We start from the raw sequence: 18,823 nt of genomic DNA on the forward strand, positions 1-18,823 counted from the left end.
CCAGCCCTAAGCTGAGGAGCTACAGGCGACTGACAGATGAGGGAGAAGTAGGAGTCGGTGTCCTCTGTGGCCCCGGGAATCGACCACCTTCACTGGAAGGCCACGCATCCAAGCGCACATGAAGAGCACAAATCTGACTTGATATCTGTTGTTGTCGTCGTTGTATAAAAAAGAAGACACTAAGTGAAGTAAATAGGGAAGGGGGAGGGTAGATCTGGGAGGAGATGGGTGTGAATATGATCAAAACACACTGTATAAAATTCTCAAATAACTTAGAAAATTTATTAAAAGAAAGAATATTTGTTGGACTAAATTCCATATTTAAATGAAAATTTAAAGCATAATTGTGGGGACTGGGGGTGCAGTCAAGTGGTTAAGAATGCTAGGCCCTGAGTTCCATGCCCAACATAGTAAAGCGTTGCTGCCAAAAGAAAAAACACAACCAAACCAAGGTTCAGTCCTTAATGCGGTACTTCTAGAAGTTGCTTGTGGAATCACAATATAATTGAGGCAGTCCTTTATCTTTCAGGGGGTTTCTCTCCCTCAATAAACCAGAACATCAAGGTCCTTCCAGTGCTAACTCTCGTGGTCTAAAACTGCCGTGCTTAATAAATGGCGGGGCACAATTTAAAGGAGACAAAAGTATTTGTTAGATAAAAGGTGTATTTACAATAGCTTATTTTGTAATGGATGGTTAATAAGATTACAGTGATCAGCACAGTAATTTGAGGATGCCATTTAAAAGAGTTAAGGAAAAAAGATATGAGTATTAGGGAATCTATCTCCATTGATGAGACAGCTTCTATGACATAAAGCATCTATGGTTCATTTGGGGGTCTGTGAAAACAGTGCATACTAAGTGTCACGTAACAGCTCCTGCTCCACTAAACAGTCAAGTGTCACATCGTGCCCTTTCTGAACAGAGATCTGTGAGGCGGCAGAGACCAAAGGCCTGAACCCACTGCGGGTGTCTAAGGATACATGCTCACCCATATGCACAGCCAGTCTGGAAAGGGGCTCTGGCACTTCTTACGTGGCATCTGACACATTAAGAGCTCTAACAGATCAGCCTTTTAGTTTAAAAAGATTATGGTAGGGGCTGACGAGATGGCTCAGCTGTCAAGAGCACGTACTGTTCTTGCAAAGGGAACTGAAATCAGTTCCCAGCATGCACACTGTTTGGGACATCAGGACTGTATGACGGTGTCACTCGTGCCACTGAAGCTCACAGAGGTTAAACATGGAGAGCGGCCAAGCTGCTGCTGATGCAGAATTTCAGCTGCAGGGGCACTGTGGGAGCCAGCAACACAAGTACACTGACGTCTGGAAAGGCAGCATTACAGGATTTAACATGGCACTGGCGGCCTAGCTGGTTTTCAGCTACTGCATTTCTTACAAGGAACTCAAACATGAGGGGTGTGTAAGTACCCTCAAAGAGAGATGAGCATGGAGGGCACTAAACACCTGAGTACAACGAGCTGCCAGCTCCTATCTATGAAGAATTCAACTGTGGCTGAATCTCCAAATCCTGACTGAGAACTAACGTCCAATAAAAGTTGACTGGTTCAAAAAGAGTAGATGGCAAGAAATAATCAAATTCAAGGCTGAAATCAATGAAATAAAAAAAAAACAAACAAACACAAAGAAACAATGAAAAGAAGAGGTGGTTCTTAGAGAAAAAAGATTGACAAATACTTAGCCAAACTGAATAAAAGAAGAAGACAGAAGATCCAAATTAATAAAATCAGAGATGAAAGGGGGTATTTTACAACTGACACTAAGGAAATTCAGAGAATCATAAAGACAAACTTTAAAAAATCTTCACCAAACTGAAAAACATAAAAGAAATGGATGAATTTCTTGATGTATACAATCTACTAAATTTAAGTCAAGAACAAATAAGCAACTTAAACAGACCCATAGCCCCTAATGAAAGAGAAGCAATAATTAAAAGTCTCCCAACCAACCAAACAACAATCGGAAAAAAAAAAAAAAAAAAAAAAAAAGAGTAAAAAAAAGTCAGATGGGTCAGATGGATTCAGCATAGAATTCTACCAGACCTTTGAAGGATAATTAATGGCAATACTTGTAAAATTATTCCACAAATTAGAAACTGAAGGAATACTTCCTAATTCTTTATACAAGGCAACAATTATCCTGATTCCAAAACCACACAAAGACCCAACAAAAAAAGAAAATTACAGCATGGTAGTTTGAATGTAACTGGCCCCCATAAGCTCATAGGGAGTGGCACTATTAGGAGGTGTGGCTCTGTTAGAGTAGTATGGCCTTGTTGGAGGAAGTGTGTCACCATGGGAGTGGGCTTTGGGGTCTCATATATGCTCAAGCCATATCCAGTGTCTCAGTTCACTTCCTGTTGCCAAAAGACCAAAGATGTAGAATTCTCAGCTCCCTCTCCAGCACCATGTCTACCTGCACGCCACTATGTCCCACCATGATGATAATGGACTGAACCTCTAAAACTGTAAGCCACCCAATTAAATGTTTTCCTTTATAAATGTTGCCATGGTCATGGTGTCTCTTCACAGCAATAGAAACCCCAACTAAGGCACAGATCTATTTCCTTTATGAACATAGATGCAAAAATTCTCAATAAAATACTTGCAATCTGGATCCAAGAACACATCAAATATCATTTCCACCATAACCAAGTTGGCTTCATCCCAGAGATGCAGGGATGATTCAACATACATAAATCAAGAAATGAAATAAGCATACTGGAAGACAAAACCCACATGATCATTTCATGAAGTGCAGAAAAGGCCTTTGACAAAAGCCAACATACTTTCATGATAAAAGTCCTGAAAGACTAGGGATATAAGGGATATACCTCAACATAATAAAGGCAATCTACACCAAGCCCAGAGCCAATCAACCTAAACAGAGAGAAACTCAAGCATTTCCACTAAAATCAGAACAAGACAAGGATGTCCACTTTCTCCATACCTATTCAGTATGGTACATGAGGTCATAGCTGGAGCAACCAGACGAAGGAAAGAGATCCAGGGGAGGCAGATGGAAAGGAAGAAGTCAAAGTACCTTTATTTGCAGACGATGTGATTTTATACATAAATAACGCTATGATCTCCACCAGAAAACTTCTATAGCTGATAAACACTTTCAGCAAAGTAGCAGGATACAAAATTAGCACATAAAAATCAGTAGCCTTCTTATAGACAAAGGAAAAACAAACTGATGAAGAATCAGGAGAACAATACCTTTCACAATAGCCTTAAAAATCTATCTTGGGGTAACAACCCTCTGCTTTCTTTAAAAGAAATTTTCTTATTTGATGAGGTACACATACAATTTACAACTGAAACCATCAGTGGTATGCTGTGGGATGGTCTGTATGTCAAATTGCTCTGATTGGTTAATAAATAAAACACTGATTGGCCAGTGGCCAGGCAGGAAGTAGGCGGGACAAGGAGAGAGGAGAATCCTGGGAAGCGGAAGGCTGAGGCAGGGAGACACTGCCAGCTGCCGCCATGACAAGCAGCATGTGAAGATGCCGGTAAGCCACGAGCCACGTGGCAAGGTATAGATTTATAAAAATGGATTAATTTAAGATATAAGAACAGTTAGCAAGAAGCCTGCTGCGGCCATACAGTTTGTAAGCAATATAAGTCTCTGTGTTTACTTGGTTGGGTCTGAGCAGCTGTGGGACTGGCGGGTGACAGAGATTTGTCCTGACTGTGGGCCAGGCAGGAAAACTCCAGCTATAGTGGGATGAGAAATTTGCACTATTATACTTCCATCACCACCTGCCGCCTCATCTTGCAACTACTAAACAGTAACTCCCATCCCTCCCTCATTCTTCTGGCCCCACACAAGGACGGTTGTACTGTCTGTGTGCATTATTTTGCTGTTGTGGGTATTTACATAAGCAGAGTCATACAGAATCGGTCCTTTCGTATAACATTTGTTCCTCTAGCCTTGAAGGTTCATTTACATTGTAATGTGTATCAGAATGTTTTCATTATACACATACAACATTCTGCTGTAGGCAGAGATCTCATATTACTCACTCATTTGCCAATGGTCACTGGGATACTTGTACTTCCCACCTTTTGGCCTCTGTGAATTATGGTGCTATGGACATGGGAATACCTAAGCTGTCTCTTTGGATCCTTGTTTTCAATTCTTCTGTTTATATATCCAGAGATATAACTGTCAGGTAATATGGTAATTCTGAATGTTTTTAAGGATTGCTAAATTATTTCCCATGGCAGTTATAACACTTTACATTTTGTCTAACAATGCATAGCTCCCTATTCACACCCTCACTCTAATCTCCACTTTAGCTAACGAGAGCTGGAAACGGGCAAACTACTGGCAGATGCTCAGTGACTACTTCCTTCTCCTACATCTCCTGCATAGACTTGGCTCATTAATCCTAAATGAACTGACAATCACTGCTTGAAGTCAGGAAGCTTCTTAATGGTAGGTCTTGTTCACAGACTCCTGTACTACTTTGTTATTTCTTTCACAGAAAAATCTTCCGCAAATATAGTTAGTTCTTTTTTGGTCATTTTGTTGGCATGAGCCCAGGAATATAGAACTCCAATCACTTTGTGGCACTCCCCTGCACCTTTATGAGGAACGTCAGTTGCAATCTGGAAAAAGTCTCTGTAATTTAAATCCTACGTGAGGCCCCTGGGTAAATCTAAATCGCATTTTTTAGCAGTATAATAAATACATTTAATTTGTGTGGAATTAGATCTCTGCTTCACGATCATGTTTAATATCATGTCAAATAAAACCTGAATAAAATGCTGGAAGAAAGAGAGGAAGAAGCAGCAGGATATTGTAACAGTCCAGACAGGAAACAATGAGCCATCAATTACAAAAGGCTCTGAAAACAAAGACAGACACCAAATGTCTACGCGATTTTAAGTGAAATCTGTATGTTTCAGTCTTAATCTGGATGTCATCTCAACAGAAGCACTTTGCTGGATTTAAGAAGTGCTGTAGGGGCCGGTGAAAGTCCTCAGTGGGTAAAAGTGCCTACAGCACAAACCTGACAACCTGAACTAGCCTGGAACCCACAGTGGATGGAGAGAAACAACTCCCGAAGGCTGTTCCCAATCTCCACATGCACGCTGTGGCATGCACACCCATGCACACTCACAAACACAAAGCAAGGAAGACTTTTTAAAGGTGCTCATCAACAGTCCTGGAAAACTAGTTACTTTGCAAACATAAGAAACTTATTTCGTCACAGGGGCACTCAACCAAGTTCAGTATGGACTTTGAGAATGTATTCCTAAAACTCGGGATAAGAATCATTTTGAGATACAAAGTCAGTCATGGCAGCTGATACTCGTTGAGCACTCACTCACACGGGATGAGAGAAACACACCCTTACCTGATAACCTTCTGTTTTCTTCTGACACCACTTCAACAAGGCGTTCCTCTTAGATCCTCCATATTCTCGCGCCAAAGCTGAGAGGGGGTCTTTCCGTTCCTCCCTAATTTGTGAAAATAAGGAACCCCAAACTGAAATATTTGAGTACCACAATAAGAGCACAGCACTAATTGCACTTTTGAATAGATAAGTGCACAAAACTAAGGCTGTTTTATGGTAAGACACAGCTTTTGATTTAATTTCACAATCAGTTTTTAGTTTGTGGTTCCACAGACCTACAGCTATCAAGGCTAGAAGGAGGAACTCCACTCCCCATCCACATGGCAACCAAGATTCTGTATCAAGTGCATTCAGAAGTGATAGGATGCACTCCAGAGTGTTCAACGTGATACTGCTGACACCTAAAACTGTTCCAGGTCTTTTACTCAACAGCTTGCTCAATTCCATAGCATGCTTTGATTTATTTCACTTCTTTTTATCCCCTTATGTCCTTAATTCTCTCATGAACTTCAAAACCACTTATTATAAGTGTAAAGGACAAGATTCGATGAGATGAAAAATTCTAAAGCACAGCCTTTATGGAGCTCAAAATTAGACAAATAAAACAGAAAAGAGATAGCGATAGGGCTGGAGATGGCTCAGTGGTTAAGAGTGCTGACTGACCTTCCAGAGGACCCAGGTTCAATTCCCAGCACCTACACAGGAGCTCACAAGTGTCTGTAACTCCAGTTTGAGGGGATCCAATGTCTTTCCCTCTGACCTCCACAGACTCCATGTATGCACGCAGTGCACAGATATACAGTCAGGCAAAACACTCATACACAAAAAGTAAAATAATAAAAATAATTTTACTATACCTTTTAAAGGTATGGGGGGGAAGAGGCGGCAATAAACATTGAAAACACATATTATATTGTATGTGGTGGCACTCAGGGAGCAGAGGCAGAGAGAGCTTTGTTAAGTTCAAGGCCAGCCTGGTCTACATAGAGAGTTCATGAGACAAAACAAGAACAATCACACACACACACACACACACACACACACACACACACACACACACACACACACACACACACACACCCTAGAACCAAAACCATATGTATCACAAGCCCAAGCCCAGCCTGTGGGGAATCCTGTAATCCCATCATTTCGGAGCGGAGGCAGGAAGGCTTCAAGCTCAAGGCCTATCTAGGCTTTGGTGAAAGTTCTAGGCTAGCCTGGGTGATTAGGGTAACCTTGTCTCAAAAAACCACCAACACAAACAACAACCTAACAATAAAACTAACCTAACAATAAAAACGAAAATGCTAAAGTTGCTGTTTGGTGCCAGAGTGCTTGCCTAGAATGAACAGGGCCCTAGTTCAATCCCTAGCACTGCAAACAAAACACACAAAAACATGTATCACTTCTCAAAAATATCTCATGTGTGTTTACTGCTAAACGGTATGCCCTGATTTTTGAGAAGAAAGCTCACTATGTCCCAGGACTGGGCTCAAACTCCTGAGCTCAGCCCTTCGGCCCTCCTCTCCCCGAGTGCTAAGACACAGGTGTGCTCCACTGTGCCTAGCAAGTCCTTGGCTTGTTCTTAACTATCTACGTTACTCACAAAATGTATGCTATGGGCGCACATTTCTCAGAGGTTGGTCACCTAAGAGGTATGGCTTTAAAAGTTAGCTCACGGGCCTGGAGAGATGGCTCAGAGGTTAGGAGCACTGGCTGTTCTGTCTGAGGGACCCAAGTTTGATTCCCAGCACCCACATGACAGCCCTGGGGATCCAATGCCCTCTTCTGGCCTCTGTGGGGTACTACACACACATGGTTCGCAGGACATACAAGCAACACACAAAATAAAAATAAAGGCTATTTTTAAAATAAATAAATATAAATAAAAGTAAGTTCATATACCAGGCATGGTGACATAAGCCTATAATCCCAGCACCTGGGAAACTGAGGTATGAGAATCTAAAGTTCAAGGCACAGCTTAGGCTATGAAGGGAAGATCCTGTCTCTACAACATTATAATTCTTTTTAAAAAGTTCATAATTTTAAATGTAACCTAAAACTATATATAGATAAGTTTCTGAAACCCTTTCCTTCTCCTCCTTTTCTTAATCTTACACCTGATAGACAGCTTTTCCTCATTCCTACATAACAGTGTATGCTAGATTTCTGATATTATCTTTTCTCTAAACTTTTTTTGTTGTGTGTAGAAAAAAAAGGTCTCATTATCTGTCCTGGTTGGCTTCAAACTCCCGGAGGCACCTGCCTGTCTCCTGTGTTTGTTCCTGCACACCTCTGAACTCTTACTTACTTGGGGTAGCTTCTGTCCAGAAAGAACAGAAACAAACATAAACTCACATTTATTTTCATGTCCTGCTGACAATGATTAACATAACATCCTGGTGTCTAATGTCCAGTCTGAACAATCAGAGCTGCCTCTCATATCTGCTACACCTGCATTCCTCAACACAATTCATTCACTCCACTTTATTACCTTGAATCACACCCAAAGTGACCCCGGTCTAACTTTAAAGTCTGACTTTAAAAAGGTCTATCAGCTAGCTACCTAATCACATCCTTCTCCACCCTGAGACAGTAGAGACATCGTCTTTGTGACTTTCTGTGTCTATCCCCTGAACCAGCACAGAATCTCCCACGGATCACATGCCCTGACTTCATGCTTATTCATCCCCTTCCTACATTTATTTATGTTATTTATCCTGCCAATGATGTCGCTATCCACAATCCTTAAGGCTTCACCCAGGTTCTAGCTCAGGCCCTAGCAAGCCTTCTCTAATATTCTACCAGGATGCCCGAGGTTCAACTTCATAACACATGGTTGGAAAGCATTTCAGATTTCAGAGCTTTTTTCAGCTTGTTTTTTATTTAATGTTTTTTAGACAGAGTCTCACTATGTGGTCAAGGGTTGGCCTCATATTTATAGTCTTTTTGCCTCTGTCCTCTGAATGCTGAGACTGTAGGCATGCCCTGAATCCACGTGTATGGCTTCTTTTTCTTCCTCCTCCCTTAACCTCATTTCTTTACTTATGACACTGGGAATCGAACCCAAGGCCTTTACACATGCTAAACAAGGTATGTGACCACTGAACTACACCCTCCCCAAAAGCAAGCACCAGGGTATTTACAAAGAATTTACCAGTAGAACATCTCTAATTTGAAAAATCGAAAGTTTGAAACATTCTGACCTTCATGTTGGTACTCAAAATGGCATGTCCTACACTTACATTTCTAGTTTAAAAACAAAACAAAAGTCGACTCTGAATAACACAACACAGAAAGGGGAGAGCTCAGACAGCACTCTAAGCCAATCCTTCACTCTGAAAGGCCAGGAAAGATAAACAGGACGGTTCTTACCTTATTCGGCTCCGGGGTGCTTGGAGTGACTGATGCCGTGGGGAGAGGAAGAGAGGGGAGAGCTGGGGTGATGTGGTGCCCATAGCCATGAGAGAGGCTGGTGATGCTCCCTCAGATGCAGAGATGTCCCGTTTCATTTCTTCACTACTTCGTCGAGACACTGTGAGAGAATGAATCACCATGAATATAAACCAGTTCCAGCCACTGTGGAGCTCACTATGGAGGCTTCACACCAAGCTAAAGCTACAACTAATAGCTGTTCAAATCAACATATCACAGTTACTTGTATGTCAATGTGGACTGCAGCTCTAGTCACATTAGCTGAGCTATGGAACCAACTCAGGCCATCTAACACAGAGGAAAGGGTAAAGCAGCTGTAGTTGTATATACACAGAATTTTTTTTTCCCAGCCAAAAAGAACAAAGTTCCATCATTTGCAGGGAAAGGTTAGACTCTAGGTAAGACGATCTCGAAACAAAAGCTAATATATGTTTCCTCTCATTTTTCGGTTTCTAGATGCTATACAGGTCATAAAATCACAGAAGTACATTACACATGACATGAAACAAACTATCTAGGGGACAAACAGAGCTAAAGGGAAACAAAGAAAGGGAACTGGAGGAAGAGGGGGGATATGATCAACTTATAGTTGAAATGAAATCCTTATGAAACATGGTATCATGTGCAATGAATAAACACAGAAGGTTTCTGTGTGGTTGAGAATGTGTGTGTCTCAGCTTCTGTATGTGTTTCTCGTGCCTTTTCTTGGCTCTTTATTTCCTGTTTGTTGTGCCTTATTCTGGTTTGTTTTTATTTTATATTTAATTATTATTATTACTGATGCCTGTTTGTTTTCTAATGTGAGAGAAAGGAAGGGTGTGAATTTGGGTGGGTGGGGAAGTGGGGGAGGGTCTGAGAGGAGTTGGAGCAGGGGAGTATCAGAATATAGTACATGAAAATCGAATCAGAATATACTGTATGAAATCTATTTCAATAAAAAAAAGGTATGACAACTCTGGAGAAGAAAATATCTTAGAAAGATAGAGTTATTTTATTTTTTGACATCTAGATGTTTTTCTTAGAGAAAAAGCCAGAATGCCTTATCAAATGTTTTTAAATGTAGTGTATATATTGAAAAAATTATAATTACACATCTTTAAGAAGTATAAAGTGATATACATGTTTTAAATTTTCTTAGTTTGAGTTCTTGAGATTTTTCTTTTGAAGATTCCTAAAGAACAAATATTGTGGGAGGGAAGAACTAATACTTGATCTTACTGATGACTGGACGAGTATCTACTTTTCACTTAAAACACTTATACAGATGAGGGTTTATATCTAGAATGCCTGTACTTTCAAAACTGAGGCAGGAGGGACTACCAATGAACCTGAGGTCAGTCTGGGCTACAGAGTGAGACATTATTATAAAAAATGAAAATCTGTGAAAAGGTTGGTAGTGGAAACACACACTGGACCCCATCTTTTGTGAACAAGTGCCTTGTTCCCATGTAGCATTTGCAGGGTTCTACCAGGTACACAATGGGTACTATACAAACACAGCCAAGAGCCAGAGCGATGTTCGCAACTACTCACCCCTACCCAGCATTCACAATTAAAAACACACACCCCTTCTAAATGGAGCTTAATACTGCTAACGGGCAAAGGGAAGGACGGTTATCCACAGAGCTGGACCCAGTTCTAGGCCAGGCTACAGCGTCAAACACACACCAGTAAGACAGAAAACTACAAGTTACCAAGTCAATCATCTTTAATTTTGCAAGTCTGACACAAGAAAAACAAAATACTGCCCTGGAACTCTGCAGCCTTCCTGCCTCAGCCTCTGCAAGTGAGCACAGGTGTATGCTGCCACACCCACTCTGCCTGCCACAACCCCACTCTGCCTGCCACACCCACTCTGGCTAACAAGGTCTGGACGAATTCAGGACAAACACAGGCAGCATTAGTAAATAGTGTTTCCTTAAAGATCCAGACGGGGCAGATGCTTTCTCCTATTAAATGACCTTAGAATAACATACTTACATGTTTTTTTAAGCAAAATTTTACAGCTATCCCCCCCCCCAGCCAAGTATTTTGTTTGTCTTAAATCAGTAAGTGTTTAAAGTGATATGCTAAGACTCTGGGATGAGATCAACATTTTATGTAAGTGATGAAAGCCTTCATTTATAGTAAGCCGGGAACGAGGGCGAGCGGAAAGAAAGCAGGTGTACGAACACACTCCATGTAATGGAGGACATTAGCCATACCAAGGCGGGTTATCAGGAGTTTCCTTTCCAGGTACAATTGAAAGGACCACGAGGGAAAATAGTATGAATAACTGAAAAACAGAAAAGTTATCCCAGAACAAAAACACAGTAAGCCTTCAATGTCATAGCTGTAGGGTGGCTTTATTATACATTGTTGGTGTGTTTTGACTAACTCTTCAAATCAGTCATTGCACACCTAACTCCATCAACTTTCACAAAGATGTGCCTTCAACATGTCATCTACCACAATGTAGGCAACTGAAAACTTCTAGGAGTTTTTGTTTGTTTGTTTGTTTTTGTTTGCATTTTGAGACAGGGTTTCTCTGTTTAGTTTTGGTGCCTTTCCCAGGTCTCGCTCTGTAGACCAGGCTGGCCTCGAACTCACAGAGATCTGCCTGGCTCTGCGTCCAGAGTGCTGGGATTAAAGGCGTGCGCCACCACCGCCCGGCTTAGAGGAGTTTTTTAAAATAATTTACAGATAAAAGTCATTACCTGAGATGGTCTTGGCACTTTCCATAGCAGGAACTCTTGGTAGAGAAGCAGGTCGGCTAGTTGAAGATGTTCTTAATAAATGCTCTGTACAAAGTGGAAAGGGCACAACAAAGAACTATGAACACTGAGGTGGTAGAAGAACAAGAAAGGTGACTTCTACTTTCTTAACCTTGAGGCCCATCATCCCTCTTCCTAATCCAAGACCCCTCCAGCCCCCAAACAGCACGTTTATTAAAACATAACCTCCCTAGACAAGGACCATATAAAACACTCCAAGTCAATAATGTATTTCTAGAGATGACAGTGAGACATGCTACACAGGTGACTGTTTCTAAATCATTTTGTGCCACTTGGGTCTTCAAAGCCAATTAATCAAAATTAAGAGGTCACTTCTCACATGGGCCTAAGGAACAAACTAAATAAACCTTGCCCCTCTGTGCCTAGTTAAAGGGGACATCACACATTACATGTATCCATAGACAGACCCAGATGGTATAGATAGAATTCCATAATAGCAACACACTATGCAGCCATAGAAGGAAGAGACAGGGGTTGAAAAACAATGGTATTAAGCTGGGCCTTACTAGCAAAAAAAAAAAAGGTTGGGAACTGCATTTCAGCCACATAATAATAGGAGCAAAGACACAAATTAGAAGAAAAAGTAAGCTTGGTTTGGTAAGATATGGGGTACATGGACAACAGGGCATGAGGGACGGGGCTCCCCCAGGGAGGAGGATGGTGTCTGAGAGTTTTTACCGCCTGTGGGTTCTAGTATGAGGGGTAGTCTAGTCTTTTCTCCTGAGCAGCTGGAGGGACACAATCGGTGCTGCCTCTATTGTGGCTTCAGCTTGGTTCTTGAACACAAGCTGTCTTAGGAGTCTCTTCAGTTTAGGGCAATCTTTTTGTCCCTGCTTTTCTCTCTTCCTGCACACGTCGTATCTAGGACTACAAACCCAACAGGCTGTTCTCGGGCTAGCAGACATGAATGCATGTGTTCTGTCTAGCCAAGAACTGATTTGCTAGGGATGAGTGACTAGTGTAAAACTAAACAATAATGCCTGTATTTAATAAAGACTATTATTAGCCTTGCTTTCCAAGGATGCCCGCCCATTTCTTTTTTTAAACATATTAACTATTTAGTGGCTAGAAAAGCAGGTCAACAACAAAGCATGTTTTAACATGCATGAGGCCCTGGGTTCAATGATTGGCAACAACAACCAAAAACCAAAAATAAACAGGGAAAACCAAAGGAATTACCAATTTAAATGACAGCTCTCTTAAAACATCATAATGTGCTGGGCGGTGGTGGCACATGCCTTTAATCCCAGCACTGGGGGGGTGGGGGCGCAGGCAGAGCCAGGTGGATCTCTGTGAGTTCGAGGCCAGCCTGGTCTACAGAGCAAGATCCAGGACAGGCACCAAAACTACACAGAAAAACACTGTCTAGAAAAAAACAAGGCAACACAAAACAAAACATCATAATGTGAAAAGTAATGGCATATAGCATTGTTTTCAAATGATTTCTTTTTAAAAATATATTGTATTTTTAATTGTGTGTGTGTGTGTGTGTGTGTGTGTGTGTCTGTACACAAACATGAAGGCCAGAGGTCACCATCAGGTATGGTTCCTCAGGAGCCATCCACCTTGGTTTGGGAGACAGGATCTCTCCCTGGTACCTGGGTCTTGCCACTGAGTGGCTGGCTGGTCAGTGAGCCCCAAGGATCTGCCTGTCTTTGCCTCCCCAGTGCTGGGCTTAAAGTGTACACAGCACCATGCTCAGTTTCTCACATGTGTGCTGGGGGTTGAATTGAAGACGTCAGACTTGCACAGAGAGTATTTTACGAACTGAACTCTAATCAATATTTTAAATTAAATCAATTATGAACTGAAGGATTATTTCCTTATAAATCTTGTCTCCCAAGGAACAACATAGCAAATTAAGAAAGTAAGGCAAAAGTCAAAAAGACAAAACAAGTAGTGTCTAGCCAGGTGTGGTGGCGCACACATAATTTCAGCAGGGCAGATGAGTCTCTGTGAGTTCAAGGTTAGCTTGGTCTAAATAGAGAGTCCCAGGCCAGCTATACAATACAACCCCATCTCAAACTGCAAAACAAGGAGTGTTGGTTATGGGTGGCGGTTAACAGCCTGGTCACTCCCTGTGTGACAGTGCCCCTTATTCAATCTTACCCTTCATGTACACAGCTGGGAAAACGTCCACGAAACTGAGGGCCTGACACTTCCACCCACTTGTCTTTTTCATGCTGATGTCTAAGGTCCATACCTGTGTCTCATTTCGCATGTGGTCCTGCCACAACCCAGCTGCGCTTTCTAAAGATGTACCGAAAACTAATCTATCTATCTATTTACTTCTCCTCTCTCTCTCTCTCTCTCTCTCTCTCTCTCTCTCTCTCTCTCTCTCTCTCTCTCTCTAATTTTTGAGGCAGGAGCTCACTATATGGCCCAGAATGGTCTTAAACTCTGTTCTCCTGCATCAGCCGCCCAAGTCCCCGGTTGACAGGTTAAGAAAGACCCCAGGCTCCATCCCCAGTACAAAAAGCAAAATCATCTGCAGTAACTCAACAGTCAGAAAGCTGTCTATTGGCATTTCTTAAAGTATTTCACTCCAAACCCCAAGCTAAGACACACCTGCCACAGTAAACACACAGGTCCAGTTATGTCTGTAGTAAGCAGGCTGCTCTCCATCTTCAGGTAAAGTGTTGGGTTAGCCCTCTTCAGGAAATAGGATTATTGTATTATGTTTTATGGTAAGAGATTCTACCATGTTGACCTCTGGAGCTAGTCCTGTCCCTGTGTTGTTGTTTTTAGTAGTCTTCAATTCTTCCACATGTGGAAGTCCCAGGATAACTTAGGGACGTTGGTTCTCTCCTTCCATCATGCAGGTTCCAGGTACTGAAATTGGATCCCCAGACTTGGTGGCAGGCATCTTTACCTGACGGGAAACCCCACCAGCCTTATCTTTATCTTATTCACTAAACAAAAATCATCTGGGCATCTACCACTTGCTGGGCACTCAGCTTAGTGCGCAGGTCAAAGAAAGGACACAAAAACTTGCCCTCACGGACCCTGGAATCTAGAGCAGCCATCAGACAACTGCTGCTGTGAATAAAGCAGTCAAGGAAGGAGGAGAGGCCATGGCTCTGGGACCCAACAGCTGAGGAGATCGGTCTGAGGCGTCTAGAAAACACTAAGGAGACCGACAGCACTTGTGAGAAACAGGCTGACTGGTCTGTTTTCTATCAAAAGCAGCCTGAGAAGGGTCTACTCCTCCCCCTTACTTCATTAGCCAGTGTGTCAGACTGTGAAGTTGAGTGCCCAACAATGGGAACACTTAGTCTTCCATCACCCACCAGAGGGAAAAGACAGAGGAGACTCCAATACGGGCTGAACTGCCAAGTGATAAGGTCAACCCTTTTTATATCAGATTAAGGAGGTAACCCAGACCCCTACATTGTTGTTTTCTTTTAATTTTTTTTGTTTTAATTTAACACACTGTTTTACATGATGTATTCACTAATGTCCAGATGGGATTAAGTGTTTTCCCAGCCATGTGCTTCCAATGCTAGCCAACTGTCAAAGAGAACTGACATCAAAATGGCTGGACTTGGAAAGGTCGTGGGAATTTGCAACAGCCTAAGGAGAACTAGGGAGAGCACAAATCGCAACCCGATGGGTAGATAGCCAGGTGCTCGACAGGCTGCCAAGGACCGGCAGCTACAACAGCTGGTGACAAAGAAATCAGCCTGTTTGGAAGGCTGGAGATACAGGCCATGCTGGCTCGTAATGCCTGCTCTTTCTGCCCAGAGTTTTCAAGGCTGCTTTTCTCTAACCAAAACAGAGTATTCTTTCTCTTCTTGAGCATCCATGATAGTTTTTGGATTCTGTTTTTGCTCCATGGAGCCCTGGAAATCCTGGCATTTGTTTTTACTTTCCCAGTACAGGTATATGGAGAGGCCAAAGAACAGGCTGGTACTATGTTGCTGTGGGATGTTCTGTATGGCAAATGTGTTGCTAATTAGTCAATAAATAAAACACTGATTGGCCATTGGCTAGGCAGGAAGTGTAGGTGGGACAAGGAGGAGAATAAAGCTGAGAAGTGGAAGGCTGAGAGAGAGAGAGACACTGCCAGCCGCCACGATGACCAACAGCATGTGAAGATGCCGGTAAGCCATGAGCCATGTGGCAAGGTATAGATTAATGGAAATGGATTAATTTAAGCTGTAAGAACAGTTAGCAAGAAGCCTGCCACGGCCATACAGTTTGTAACCAATATAAGTCTCTGTGTTTACTTGGTCGGGTTTAAGTGGCTGTGGGACTGGCAGGTGAGAGAGATTTGTCCTGATTGTGGGCCAGGCAGGAAAACTCAAGCTACACTATGTCTTCCTAAGTTCTTTTAACTCCAGTGTCACAGCTTTAACAGGGCTTCCTTAGCTGGACTCTTCTGGATGATATAAATAACCAACTTAATGATGCTTTATTATGTATCAGGTGTTTCTACCTGCTACTTATGCTCATCCAAAACAAACAGCACAGCTATGGTAGATCGATCTATATGCTGTATAAAGACTGTCTTGTGTTTTTTATAAGGTTTACCTGGGAATGTACAAAGCCCCATAGTTCAACAGTATGTACACAGTGTAGTCTACAAAGAGAAGGGGTAAACAGAGAAATGCTTTTCTCTATAATTCCAAGTGAAGTCACAGTCATGCAAGGCCTCTGAGGATAGAACAAAAGGAAGGTCTCCTCCAAAACCCAAGTGATCCCCTGAGGACCAGAACCCCCAACTGCCCTACAAACACACACACACACACACACACACACACACACACACACACACACACACACACAGACTATAATCTTAAACACCCAACAGAAAAGAATAACCAAAAACTAAAATGACTAGTATGTTTAACAGTTCAAGGCACTGCACTCACTAGATATTAAACTGAAATCCATATGAGCTTTATTTAGACAACAATATTTCAGCAGTGATTTCCCTCTTTATAAGAAAAATGCTACTCAGATATAAGATTTCAGACCTTGGCTCAATTCAACACTGCAGTACCTGCCTACCTACAAGACAGGCCCACTACTGTTTTGACCTAAAAATAAAGTTACAGTTAAAGTTCTCACTCTCCCTCACTAGGAGCCATGATAGAAGGACCTCACACTATGACTGTAACCATTCCACAGTTATCAAAGTACCTGCAAACAAACTCTGGATCTGGTGCTCCGGAGAGCAGCCTTAGAAGCCAAAGGAAAAGGAAGAGGAGCCCAACTGATGGATGCTCCTGTGAGCTCACCAAAACACTTTAATTTGAACATCTGAAACTGGTCCTCTGTTCTGGCTTCTCCTGGTTTTCGGCCGAGGACTCGTGATGCCAACAACTCTGTTTAGTTCTCCTCACACCTTGTCCAGGCACCAGTCAAGGACTTCAGTTCTCCCTACACCTGGTTGTTACAGAAATAAAACTACTAATGTACCTAGGGCCTTTTAGACTGCTCCTGGAAGGGTAGACCCTGAGTGCCATGCCCAATTAACCCATCCAGCTAGAAGAAGCCAGATCGGTCATTGCCCCAATTCCATAAGAGCAGTTAGGATTACCTTTTCAGAAGGGACGTGGGTGATAAAAAGAAATTGTATAAGAAAGGGAGAGAATTGTGAGAAAGTTTTTCTATCAAAAATAATTAGTCCAACAAGAACCCTCGGCCCTCTTTTGCACCCTCATTAACCGATCGCATCAAATTGTGAAGCCGACCTCCCACCAATGGGACGAGATGCCACCTACAGCACAGATAAAAGACAAGCTATTCTGGTGGAAGCATTCACTAGACCTGTTTAAGTTCTGATGACCCTTCTGAAGAAAGAGAAACTGCCTTGCTAAATTACTTTCATTTTGTTCATGTGTTCCTTTGTAAAACACTGAGCTTACTCATTTCAGTAACAGTGAGGTTGAAATCAGAAAGATAAGTAATAGTTTTTACACAGGAAAAAGAAAACGCAGAAGGGAATATACTCCTGGCTTAACGCCCAGCAGACCAGCAATGCTGAAAGTGCAAAGGGAAATGGAGCAGGTGAGGAGGCTCCACGGGAGAGAAAGACAGGCGAACTCATTCAAGGAGTCTGTCTGGACCTCCTCCTGCTGGCAGGGGGAGCCAACGGAGGTTCTATCAGCCTGACATACTAGCACACTCCAATAATCCTAGCACCTAGGAAGCAGAGAGGATGAAGAATTTAAGTCCTCAGATGCACGGCGACTCTCAGGTCATCCTGGGCTATTATGAGACCTTGTCTCAAAAAAGAAAACCAGAGAGGGGCGAGGAAGATGGAGGGAGCCAAGTTTTTAAGGGTGTCGCTCCTGGTACATCAACCATGCTCCAGTGGGTGGCCACAGAGCCAGCAGTGCATAGACAGGACAAACTCGAGGTGATGGTTATTAAATTTCAAACAAAGGAGGAGAATGTGTGAAGCTGAAGGTGGGGGGGGGGTCCTGGAGGAAGTTAGGGGAAGAGCTGGAGTTGAATATGGTGAACCTAAACTGTACGACACTTTCAAAGAATTCATTGAAAAAGTTGTTTTCAAAAGGGATTCTGGAAAACCAGTTCTTGCTTTCAACTCCAAGCACAACCTGAAGAGGTGGAAGCCGTTCTAGATGGAGACGACCACCACAGCAGTAAGTCCTCAGTGCAGTCTAGCTCCTGTGTAGAGAACTCCCACTCCCAGAGTAAAAACCTAGTGCAAGGAAAGACGTGCTCATCCAAAGGCATAAAAGAAATCGGTCTTTTCACAGATGTTCAACTTTCAAGAGAGAACTAGAAAAATACGAAGATAAAAGGCTGGGCATGTGATTATACCTATAAACCTAACACACAGGAGGCTGAGACAGGGGGATTAAAAATCCGAGACCATGACTGGCAAGATGTTTCAGTGGTAAAGGGCTCTGTCGTACAAGCTTGACCACACTTAAGTTCCATCCCCAGAAACCACACGGCAGGAGGAAAGAGAACCAAATTCCAAAGAGCTGGCTGACCTCTGACCTCCATAAGCAGTCTGTCACACACACACACACACACAACACACACACACACACACACACACACACACACACACACACACACACACACACACAAGATCATCTGAATGTGTGAAGCCACGCTGGGCTAGATAAGGAAAACTATTTTTTTAAAAAGGGGCAAGGAAAAACACCAATATATCCAGCCCTCTACTCCAAGACAGAAGATAATTTTTTTAAAGAAAGAAAATAAAAAAGATCAGTTTCAGATA

General features: G+C 42.4%; 1 protein-coding gene across 1 annotated transcript in view; it reads right to left on the reverse strand.

The window, feature by feature from the left end:
- The window catches only part of Specc1l (sperm antigen with calponin homology and coiled-coil domains 1 like), a 112,648-nt gene that overhangs the window by 29,450 nt on the left and 64,375 nt on the right, over window positions 1-18,823 (reverse strand). Inside the window, exons 11-13 of the mRNA XM_052744695.1 lie at window positions 11,521-11,604; window positions 8,765-8,924; window positions 5,390-5,492 (exon numbers count right to left, since the gene is read on the reverse strand). Coding sequence (XP_052600655.1) covers window positions 5,390-5,492; window positions 8,765-8,924; window positions 11,521-11,604 — 347 coding nt within the window. The remainder of the gene's footprint in view (window positions 1-5,389; window positions 5,493-8,764; window positions 8,925-11,520; window positions 11,605-18,823) is intronic.

The sequence above is a fragment of the Peromyscus californicus genome, unplaced genomic scaffold, assembly GCF_007827085.1.
Source record: "Peromyscus californicus insignis strain IS unplaced genomic scaffold, ASM782708v3 Scaffold_19__1_contigs__length_69161282, whole genome shotgun sequence".
Lineage (NCBI taxonomy): Eukaryota > Metazoa > Chordata > Mammalia > Rodentia > Cricetidae > Peromyscus > Peromyscus californicus.